The 11,328-nt window shown below is 41.9% G+C and overlaps 1 protein-coding gene across 8 annotated transcripts in view; it reads left to right on the forward strand.

The window, feature by feature from the left end:
• The window catches only part of LOC140524853 (golgin subfamily A member 3-like), a 65,251-nt gene extending 54,612 nt beyond the window's left edge, over positions 1–10,639 (forward strand). For 7 of the 8 annotated variants that reach the window (XM_072639694.1, XM_072639693.1, XM_072639691.1 and 4 more), the window contains 7 exons: positions 49–249; positions 585–782; positions 3,802–3,918; positions 4,208–4,347; positions 5,237–5,330; positions 6,164–6,324; positions 10,277–10,639. In XM_072639694.1, the coding sequence (XP_072495795.1) occupies positions 49–249; positions 585–782; positions 3,802–3,918; positions 4,208–4,347; positions 5,237–5,330; positions 6,164–6,324; positions 10,277–10,373 (1,008 nt within the window). In that variant the 3' untranslated portion in view covers positions 10,374–10,639. The remainder of the gene's footprint in view (positions 1–48; positions 250–584; positions 783–3,801; positions 3,919–4,207; positions 4,348–5,236; positions 5,331–6,163; positions 6,325–10,276) is intronic. The other variant, XM_072639696.1, reaches the window with a different exon arrangement.
• Positions 10,640–11,328: the final 689 nt, after the last annotated feature.

Below are 11,328 nucleotides of genomic sequence, written 5' to 3' on the forward strand. Positions count from 1 at the left end.
GAATTGTTGTGTTGGATGGAGGTGACTTATGGAGTTGATTTCTCACAGGGAAAGGTGACTATGCCTCAGCGAGACTCGCTATTGGATGCCTTGCAGCAGAAGAACCTGGATCTCATGAGACAGATCACCCTGGTCCAGGACACTCTGCACATCCGGGAGCAGTCCTTCAGCGAGCTGCAGACCCAACATGAGGAGCTGCAGGGCAGGCTGGAAGAGTACCAGGAGAAAGTGATGGACCTGGAAGATGAGGTGGTTGTCTCTGCTGCTTCTTGGGGGAGATGTTAAGGGATGCTACAGAAACGGAGTGTGAGAAATGGCAGGAAAGATGGGCTGGTGACTGTGGGGACTGCAATAATGTACAGGCTAGTGATTGGGTTTTGTGATGGTTGAAGCTGGTTTCTTGGGATGTCGTGTTGAGTACAACTCTATGGATACAACTTCTGTACATCTGTCACATATTTTATTGGTGTGGTCTATTTCCTGGAACATTACTCTGCCTGATAAGTATTCATCAAAATATTTTACTCACTAAAGTGTCCAACTAGCTCAGATCACAGGGAGCCTGTACCGTAATTTCTCCCCAGCTCCAAGAGCCAAGAGGCTTCAAAAGGCAAATACAGCGCCTGAAGGATATCAATAAGAATTTGACTCTGCAATTACATCAGGAGCAGGAAAAGGTTAACATTTTGGAACAGGCCAATGAAGCCCTTCAGGAGAAAAACAATGTCTTGGAAATGACTTCAATGAAGAGAGAAGCCGATTTAGTAGAGTTGAACCTGAAGGTATTTGGAGCTTTATGCTAGTGGGTTGGTTCACCTGGATCTTCAAATCAAAACACATTTTTCTTTAAGAATAGTTTGGAGGGAAACAATTTGACTGTGAGGCATGAGTAGAATTACTATTTCTTCCTATCTATCCTTGTGGAGATAGAATTTCCACAGTGAAAACGAGAACGTTTTTCCTTGTTTCATAAGGTTATAGTATATATGGTAATTTTACTCAACAAGGTTTTATTAAGGCACAACTTTAACCTCCGGGACTAAATCAACAAGATGAGTGACTCATGAATTTGTTTCCTTCTTTGCTTCTTCTTCTTCTTCTTTTTATTTTACTTAGAAAGGTGCTATTGTCTTGGCCATTGCTAAAGGTCTTTTCTTAGCTCCGTAGTTTGGAAATTTCTTCTGGGAAAAATTGCACTACACATATATTTTTTTTAAGTTTTTTTTATTAATTTTAGTTGTCAACATTCATTTCCACAATGTTTTGAGTTCCAAATTTTCTCCTCATCTCTCCCCTCCCCCATCCCATAATACTTGGTATTCTGATTGCCCTTTCCCTCAATATGCCCTCCCTTCTATCGCACCCCTCCCTTCACTTATCCCCATCTTCTCTCTTTTCTGGTAGGGCAAGATAGATTTCTATATAACATTAACTATATTTCTTATTTCCCAGTTATATGCCAAACAGTTCTCAACATTCCTTCCTAAAGCTTTGAGTTCCATCTTCTCTCCCTTCCTCCCTCCCCACCCATCCACACTGAGAAGGAAAGCAATTCAATATAGGCTATATGTGTATAGTTTTGCAAAAGACTTCCATAATAGTCATGCTGTGTAAGACTAACTATATTTCCCTCCATCCATCCTGCCCCCTATTTATTCTATTCTCTCTTTTGACCTTGTCTCTCCCCAAAAGAGTTTACTTCTAGTTACTCCCTCCTTCCATCTGCCCTTCCTTTTATCATCCCCCCACATATCCCCGCGCTCATTTGTCCCCCATTCTATCATCGCCCCACACCCCACTTATCACCTTCTCCTCTACTTTCCTGTAGTGTAAGATAGATTTTCATACCAAATTGAAGGAGCATGTTATTCCCTCCTGAAGCTTAATATAAAGAGAGTAAGCTTCACTTTTTCCCTCTCAACTTCCTCCCTTTTCTTCTCAATTGAAAAAATATATTTTTACCTCTTTTATGTGAGATAATTTCCCCCATATCATTTCTCCCTTTCTCCTCCCAATATATTCCTATCTCACCTCTTAATTTTATTTCTATAGATATCATCCCTTCTTATTCAATTCACCCTGTTCTCTCTCTCTCTCTCTCTCTCTCTCTCTCTCTCTCTCTCTCTCTCTCTCTCTCTCTCTCTCTCTCTCTCTTTCTCTCTCTCTCTCACTGTCTCTCTCTCTCTTTCCAGACAAATGTGAGTATGTGTGGCACAATCTGTACAACTACACAAATACTGAGAAAAGGCTCAAGAGTTACAAATATTATCTTTCCATGTAAGAATGTAATGATTTGAACTTTAGAATGTGCCTTGTGATTTCTGTTTTCTGTTTACCTTTGCATGTTTGTCTTGATTCCTGTGTTTAAAATTCAGATTTTCTATTCATTTCTGGTCTTTTCATCTAAAAGGCTTGAAAATCCTCTATTTCATTGAATACCCATTTTTTTCCACTGAAATATTATCCTCAGTTTTGCCCTTTAGGTGATTCTTGGTTTTAATCCTAATTCTCTTGAATTCTGGAATATTATATTCCAAGCCCTTTGATCCCTTAATGTAGAAGGTGTTAGATCTTCTGTTATGCTGACTGTATTTCCACCATACTCGAATTGTTTCTTTCTAGGTGCTTGCAACACTTTCTCCTCGACCTAGGAACTCTGAAATTTGGCTGAAGTATTCCTAGCAGTTTCTCTTTTCGGATCTCTTTCAGGAAGTGATTGGTGGTTTCTCTCAATTTTTTATTTTACCCTCTGGTTCTAGAATATCAAGGCAGTTTTCCTCGATAATTTCATGAAAAATGCTGTCTAGGCTCTTCTTTTGTTCATGCATTTCCGGTAGTCCATACGTTTTAAATTGTCTCTTCTGGATCTGTTTTCCAGGTCAGTTGTTTTTCCAGTGAGATATTTCAAATTATCTACTATTTTTTCATTCTTTTGGATTTGTTTTGTAATTTCTTGGTTTCCCATACACTCATTCACTTCCATCTGCTCCATTCTAATGATTATGCAACTATTTTCTTCAGTGAGCTTCTGAACCTCCTTTTCCATTAGGCTAATTCTGCTTTGTAAAGCATTCCACATTCCTTTCTCCTTGGCAAAGGAGCTTTTTCATGACCTTTGAAACTGTCTTTGTCATTTGTGGATTGAGCAATTTGGAAAATGCTGCAGCTGGTGGCTCCCTGAAACCTCTTCCATATCTCGTCCCTGCCCCATCATGCCGTCCACCCTGGGCTGTGTGCTACTCTGCATCTTCTGTGATAACACTTTCCTGGTGGCTTTCCCGGCTGTCTTGGGCTGCAATTCTCTGTCCTTTTATGGTTTCTGCTGCTCCAGAATTTGTTTAGTCATACTTGCAAGTATTTTATGGGCTATGTGGGGCGCTTCCACAGCTTCTTCTTTCTACTCTGTCATTTTGACTCTGCCCCCTATCACTCAGGCTGCCTTTATCAGGGACTTGGCCAGGGAGCCCACTAGAGACCATGCTTGCTTGAGAAGGCTAAGAAACACCACTAAATACTCCACATTCTGCAATCTCTGTAGTCCATTTTTACCTAGTTTCTCTGGAAAAGTATTTTAGTCTCTTCACAGAAACTCAAAACTCTGTGGCTTGCTTTTAAGTGGCACGTTGGAATGTGCATGGTCCTGCTTGGAGCTAGTGCCTAGAAGAGCATACAGCCCCCACTCTAAGGTCTGCTCTTGTGGCAATGCTGTCACCCAACACTAGTTCTACTTTTTACACTAACTGTGGTTTCCCAGACACTTGACAGGACAATGTGCCACCCCTCTGCCTTCCTGTTGTCTAGGTCAAGGTGGTTCTCCAGAAAAAAGTAGAGGAAGACCAGCAAATCAACCAGCGGATTCAGGCATTCATGAGGGCGTTAAAGACTGAGAAGGCCAATGTTCACAGCCTCAAGGAGCAGGTATGTGGTTGCTCAGGTGGATGTGGGTGGATGTGGCTACTCCTGCTGCCTCTGAATCTCAGAACAGCTCTCACCAGGGGCTATGTGGTTTTGGTCGTTGCCAGATCTGGAAAGACATATCACAGAGATGGTAGTGTCAAAGGCTTTCTCAGCATCTTTCAAGGAGTACTATTGAAAGGCCTTTTTGTCTACACCAGAAGTAAAAAGGTCTGCTTATTTGCCTGTTCATTTCACAGAAAATGCAACTTAATAGGCTTCTTGGCCTGACTCTTGCTTCCCCTTGCCACAGGTGGCAGCAAGTAAGATCAAAGCCGTTCACAACAAGCTGCATTACAAAGCTGCCACCTTGGAACTCATTGAACTGAAGAAAGAACTGCAGGCCAAGGAGCAGCTGGCTAAGAATCTCCAGGCAGACACACATAGGCTGCTGTAAGTATTGCCCCACTGGGACTTGTCTGGGCTCCGACTCCAGAATTCAAATCTGGCTTCAGGCACTTAGTGCTCTAAACCTTCACCCTCTGTCTGTCTCAGCTGTCTCGACTCTTAAGATGGGGATGTTGATAGCATCTGTTCCAACAAGGTTGTTGTGACGATCATATGAGATGATCATTGTAAAGTCTTCTGCACAGTTCCTGGCCCATAGTAGGTGTTGAAGAAATGTAGCCATTCGTGGTATTATTATTATTACATTCCAGTATCTCCTGAGGTCCAGAAGCCAGAGACACAGGCACAATGTCTTTTCATGTCTGGGTCATTGCCAATGCAGTCTGGGTCATTACCAATGCAGTCTTTCCTGGTTAGACCATGTTTTCCCTTGGACTTGATCTCTAATCAGCACCGGGAGCATGGGTAGGAACAGGAGGGGCTCAGGTTCAGTTTGGCTCCCTTTCTAGGTCAACTTCGAAAAGAAGCTTTTAGCTGATGTAAGGGATAGGCAGTGTTTATGCCAGCATAAAAATGCCTTGGTGGCACACTTGAGGGTAACTAGAAAGGGTACAGTAAATCACCCTTGAAACACATATGGTGTCTGTGACTAGTGCAGACAGCACCAGGTGAGGATCATCAGGCAGATTTATCAAAAACATGTAGTTATCAAACATCTGTGCTTAAGTGCTTTTTTGGAGTCTGTGTGCTCATAAATCCCTAGTGCTCTGGAACATCACTGTACGTCTTGTATACATGACATTAAGAAAGATGCAAAATACAATACCAGGTGCCATCACTTCTAGACTGGACATAGATTGCTTTATAGCCAAAACCAGTTGCAGATCAGCATAGAAATGCCATTTTTACTTGATATTCTTCTGTCCATCCTTAGGACACAGGAGGAAAAACACCACCGGGAAGTGTCCCAGTTGAAGCTGGAGTTGGCAGAAGCTCAGGCTGAGCTGCAGCAAGGCAAGATGAGCAAGGTAATGCCCCCTGACCTGAGCTCCCTCATGGGGCAGAATACCCTCCCCAGGACAGGTCACGTGGTCATGCTGCAGAGCCTTAGCCAGCAGAATCATGTTCCCTCTGTAGCTGCCAGTTTGTAGTTAGTTAATGTCCCAAGAGGAAGAGGTGTTGTGATGGAAAGATCTTTAGGCCCCCAACAAGTGGCAGGTTCTGGAATTTATCCTGCTCAGGAGATCTGGAATGAAACCCAATCCAGAAAACTGCTCCTGAATGTTTCTGTTCAGAGGCCAGAGGTCCCAGGCATCCTTTGCTTTGGGCCATGGCACGCCCAAGGCTCACTCTGTATGGGGTCTTCCTGCTATGTCTTTGGAGGACTTCCATACGTTTGAGGATGATTGCTGTAATTCATCCATCTGAAATAAATGTCCCAGTAAAATAAAGGTGAAGCCTGATGACCCATTATACAAGTAACAGTTGCTTATGATGCCAGAAGTGCTTCATGGAAAATCCTCATCTACTGGTTCGTATCTAAGGGAGATGATATTGATGATCATGAGTTTGGCAAATTCATATAATCTCCATCAGTTCCCACATGTCAAGTGCTTTACAAACATGAAAATGCAATCCAAATATTAGCTACAACTTGGGGGCCATCAAAACACCAACATTGTACTTGCTGAGTTTGGGGGCCCTCCTGTCAATAACTGGGTAACATTGTGCACATTTAGAAAGCTTGGGTTTGCACACATGTACCATTATTTTATCTCTCTCCCTCCTTCACCCCTGCAGTTTTTCTCTGTGTCTCTAAACGGTAGGCACTAATAACACAAATAACACCTTTGTTTTTCAGAGGAAGGAACTGAAGGGAGAGATCAAATCCTTCCCTGTGACTCCCATTCAACTTCCATCCTGCCCTGTCCCTGCTTCCCTTCTAGAGGAGCTGCTCAATACCCAGCCCACTGTGAGCAAGGAGAAGCTCCACAGCCTGCACATCTCTCTCCACCAACTCAGGTAGGACCTTTTGTTTATCATTTATTATGGTATGTTTGGAACATCCTTTCATGTTACTTATGCCAAATGCACAACAAGTGGATCTGCCAACCTAAAAATCTCTTCCTGCCCTGTGACTGTGCCATGTTGCTTCCTCTCACAAGATAACAAAAGGTTCAGATTTGAACAGGATCACCTATGGACTCCGTCTGCCAACTCACACCTGAAGAAAATTCCCCTTGAACAGATCCCCAACATAGCGTGAGCCTCTAACCCAGGCCTTCCCCACCTGTGGTTCATGGGCCCTGTGCTACCTACCAGAGTATTTCAGGTTTGGCCACTGACAAATTTAGAGGAAAATGTGGAGAGGAAGTCCTTGGACTCATTGCATCCAGCTCCAGAGCCCGAGGGCCACAGGTTGCACAGACCTGCTCCAAACTCTACCAGGAGACCTCCCCTTGTGGGCAGCCCTGGCCAGAGTGGGATATCTCTAAGTGATTTTGTTTTTTCCACTCATCTATCCTTTATTGATACATACTGTGTGTGCACCTAGGATTGAGTATAGGAGATAGAACTTAGCAGAGTCTTACAAACAACTCTAGTATATAGACACACATAATACAGAAAGACAGGCACATTTAAGTTTTAGATCGATTCAAAGGAAGGGAGACTGAATTGGACCATTCTCAGAGGCGTTTTGGATTCTACTCTGCAGAGACTGCAGACAAGGGCTTCCAAGGCAAGGGGAACGGCATGAAAGAAGGCAACACTAAGCAGACTTAAGACTCTAGAGAAGACCAGCTGGCCTCTGATGCCAGGGGAGAGGCTATGTTAATCAGTAGCTAGACATAGAGACAGCTAGTTCACCCTCTCCCTCACCTGCTTGCCTTCTCTCTGAGACTGCTTTCTTCCTCTGTAGTGCAGGACCATTTTAAGCCATGTGAAATGCCTGATGGGGTCAAGAAGAGTAGGACACTACAGAACGTCACAACCCCACATCATCTGGTCAATATTCCTTGTTTTGACCAGTTTAGAGGATACCTTTACATTCTTTTCATTGGAATATCTTTGATTGTGAGGGAGGATGAACAGAAGAAAAGGCTCTCACTTTTAAATTTTAACTTAAATTCTTAAATTTAAATTTTAACTTAAATTTAAACTTCTTAAAAGATTTTATCTCAATGTGGAAATAGAGGATGAAGAAACAAGGATCGGGACTAGGGCTCCAGCTGTATAATCTACCTGAGAGCAGAGAGGCAGTCCCTCCTACTGCACTTTTGTTTTCTTTACTAAGGAGAATCCATTTTATACTGAAATAGCTGCTCAAAAGGAAGATGCTTCAGTTAAGAGAGGTACCTGATTGTCCTTGGCGACTTCAGGGCACGAGGCACAGTTGAGCTCTCAAGATGGGAAAAATAAGGCAGATGTCACTGGTGAGGCCACAAACTAGGATTTGGGGAAAATCATGGAGCACAGGAGAGGACCAAAGGAGGGCGAGTGTCCTGATCTTCTCAAAAGGGAAGAGAGCGAAGTCTGCACATGGAGAATAAGGAGGGTGACCTCTGTTGCTGAGAAATTATAGAGCATGTTATTTAGGGAGTGGCTAGAAAACTGCTAGAAAAGCAGGAAGTGTCAGCGCCTGGTGTTAGCTTTCCCAAAGTCACACACAGTGCATTTCATCTCCCTTCTTCTCAGGGTCATTAGACTGCTCAGGAAGGGGAATGCTGGAGCTATCCTTTCTCTAGATTGTAGCCAATCATTTGACCAAGTTTCCCATGCGGTCCTTTCCAAAATGAGTGAAGAAAGTGGCTAGAAAGTAATACGTTCAGATGGATTTACAAGGAGATGAAAGACAAGACTGAAGTCGTAGTCATACCTCAGTGACTTAGGCATAGATGGCATGTTTTTCCAAGACAGTTAACACTTCTAACAGTCAGATGCCAAAAGATCTCACATGGTAAAGTTATTAGGTCAAATCTAGTAAGATGAAATTATTTTTGGTCTCTTTAACTAAGAATTTGACAAACATCAACCAATATGACTATTTCTATCAACGATAGAATAAAGAGGAAAAAGAGAATTGTGTATGAAACATGAATCTCTATTATATGTAGTTTGGGTAATTTCAAAGTATGTATTTATTTTGTGTGGCTTACATATGTCTATGTCCCTTTTCTGAACTTGATTCTCTTCTTTGCTGGATGTTCTTAAATTTAAATTTAAATTAAATGTTTTGTAGCTCATTTTTTTTTTATTTTTGGAATCAGTATCTTCTTGTTACACTTGCCCCCCAAATATTCATATCCTTCCTTCTAATCCACCCTGAAGAAAACGTAATCCGCCCCCATTCTAACAGACTAAGGTAATAGAAGAGAGGGGGGAATCACACATCTGTTATCACTAAAGACAGTATGATTCTGCAATTATAGTCTGTACCAAGAGGATGGAGGCCTGCTTCATTACTAGTCTTCTGGACTCATTGATTCATCATTGCATTGACCAGAGTCTCAAGTCTTTTGGAGGAATTTCTCTTTACCACATTGCTGTCAGTGTATGTAATTGTGCTTTAATCTGTCAGCTCATATGCCTTCCTAGATTTCACTTCCTTTTATAACTCCGTACTGTGCAGCAACACTCTCTTCCTTTCATATACCATGTTTTCAGTCATTCTCTAATGGATGAACACACCCTCAGTCTTCAGTTCTTTGCTGTAGCAACAAATGCTACCACAAATATTTTGCACGTATCTATTCTTCCCTTCTTCTTTGGTCTCTTTGGAGTATAAAATTATTTGCTAGAATAAAATAATTAAGGATCAAAAAATCTACTTCACTAACAAAGTAGGGGCAGGCATAATTAGGCAGAGATTTTCCTGAAAGAATCTGGCCTTTTAGTGCACTCCAAACTCCAGTTGAGTCAGTAGTGTAATATGGCAGACAAGAGAGCTAGAGCGATCTTTCCTGAAATAAGAAACGAACATACCCAGACCTAGGAAGGCAATCATCTCTCTGTACCTTGCCTCAGTAAGTACACATCCAAAAGGCAGCGTGAAGCTCATTGGTAAAGTAGAAAGTGTAGTCATAATGATTGGTGGTCTTCAGGCCCTGCCAGCTTATCTAGGGAGGACGAGGGCATGATTAGCTGGGGAAAGAGGATATCTGCAGGAATTGTGGCAGTTTTCAAGTATTTGAAAGGCAGTCACATGGAAGAAAGCTGAGTCCCATGTGTCAGAATGCCAAACAGTGGAATTAGCAAATCACCAGAATTCCAGGTGACACAAAGGGGAATAGGTTTTCTCAAGAGGTGATCAGTTCTCTATCCCAGCAAGTCTTTTTGGAGAAGATATCTAACAGGCCCTAAGGATATTTGCTTTTGGGGGTTCTTTGTCGAAGTTTGGGTTGGCATGTGTGGATGCCTACGTCCTCAGAACTCATAATTTCTGGGGGGGTTTCAAGAGATGATTTTTGATGTATGTGTTGTTGATTGTCTGTGGATAGATCACCTTTGATCCATTAGGGGATGAGTGATTCCTTTGAATATTTCTACGATTGCAAGACATCCTAATTTGACAGATTACGTTTAATGGAGCTATTTAGTCTCTGCTGATTTTGATTCTCTTGGTTATTGGTGAAGAGATAAGGGTGTTTTGCTCTTTTTTTATCTAATTCTATCATATGTTCCTCTTCTCAACAGATAAAAATTCTTGAAGTATGATTTCATTTTCATCGAACTTTGGGTTTCCTTAAGGGCTTAACTGTACGATCTTGCTGCAATTGATGTTAATATATAGTATAAGGTTGAGAACCCAAGTTTATATTCAGCCACATCCAGTTGTTAACGAGGACTTTCTGTTTGCTTTGGAAACTAATATTTCAAATAATTGCGATAGAAAATTATTATAGCTCTTTCTGTTGTTCCCGGGGTTCATTTTACACAGTATTTATTCCTTCGACCTGTTTCCTTTTCTTAAAAGGCAACAAATGGATAGTCTTCAACACCACATGGAAGATCAAACGATCAAAATACATGAATCGATGCCTTCATGGACTCATCGATGGACTGTCACTTAATGGACCTCTCCATTACCTTCCCATCTGCTGCTTCTAGGAAACTCGTAAATTTCATCTTTGCCTGAACCACCCTGTCAACACCCAGCCAGCAGTGAAGCAACGACCCTATATCTGAATAAGCTTTATTTTCCTCCAGAGAAGAGAACATTTCTTTGGGACATTTTACTTTATTGTTCAAATACATACATTGTATATAGTTGGTTGTGTAAAAACAGTAAAATTATAACGATTTAATTGTTGCAAAATCCCCTTTTGCAATTTCAGAATTCTTGGATTGTCTTTCTTTTTCTTTTGGCTCATTGTCATGTTTAAGTTTGCTGCTAGAATATCTGGTATAAAGAGATTTAGGGAAGTTGACATGTACTGGTAAGGTTTTTAGAAAAATGATTGGTTTTTTTTAGTATACCTTTCCAACACAAAAGTGCCTGCATGACAGGGTTTTATTTTGTTTCCATCACCTTTCTTTCTCAACTATTTGCAAAGGAACATTGCTTCTCTTTCAGTGGGACAAACCTTCCTCTCTCTAGCTGACGCACCAAAGTTCCTAAGTAGCAGTTGGGGTACCTGTCACCAGAAGGTCCATGAAGGACCTTTTGTCCCACACAAGCAGAGAAAAAAGATGGTAAGTGGGAGGATGAGGGAGTGCATAAGAGGGAGGGAGGGAAAGGAAAGGGGGATATGGACAAAGATTGGCAATAGTTAGTGGAGGGCACTATAGTTTGGCTAGCTCTTGGCTTGTATTCCTGGATCCATCTTACCTTGGCAGAGTGGTCAAAGACAGGATAACAACAAGGATCTCTCTTCTCTCCATCAGTTGTGAAAACCTGAGGTTTATACCTGAAACTGACAGCAGGTGAGAGTCGCCCCAGCCAAATGAAACCAGTGAAACCATGGAGAAAAGTACAATCCCAGGAGACTGGACTTTATGAGCATGGTAGGCAGTTTTACAAAAAAA

Source organism: Notamacropus eugenii, chromosome 2 (genome assembly GCF_028372415.1).
Source record: "Notamacropus eugenii isolate mMacEug1 chromosome 2, mMacEug1.pri_v2, whole genome shotgun sequence".
Classification (NCBI taxonomy): domain Eukaryota; kingdom Metazoa; phylum Chordata; class Mammalia; order Diprotodontia; family Macropodidae; genus Notamacropus; species Notamacropus eugenii.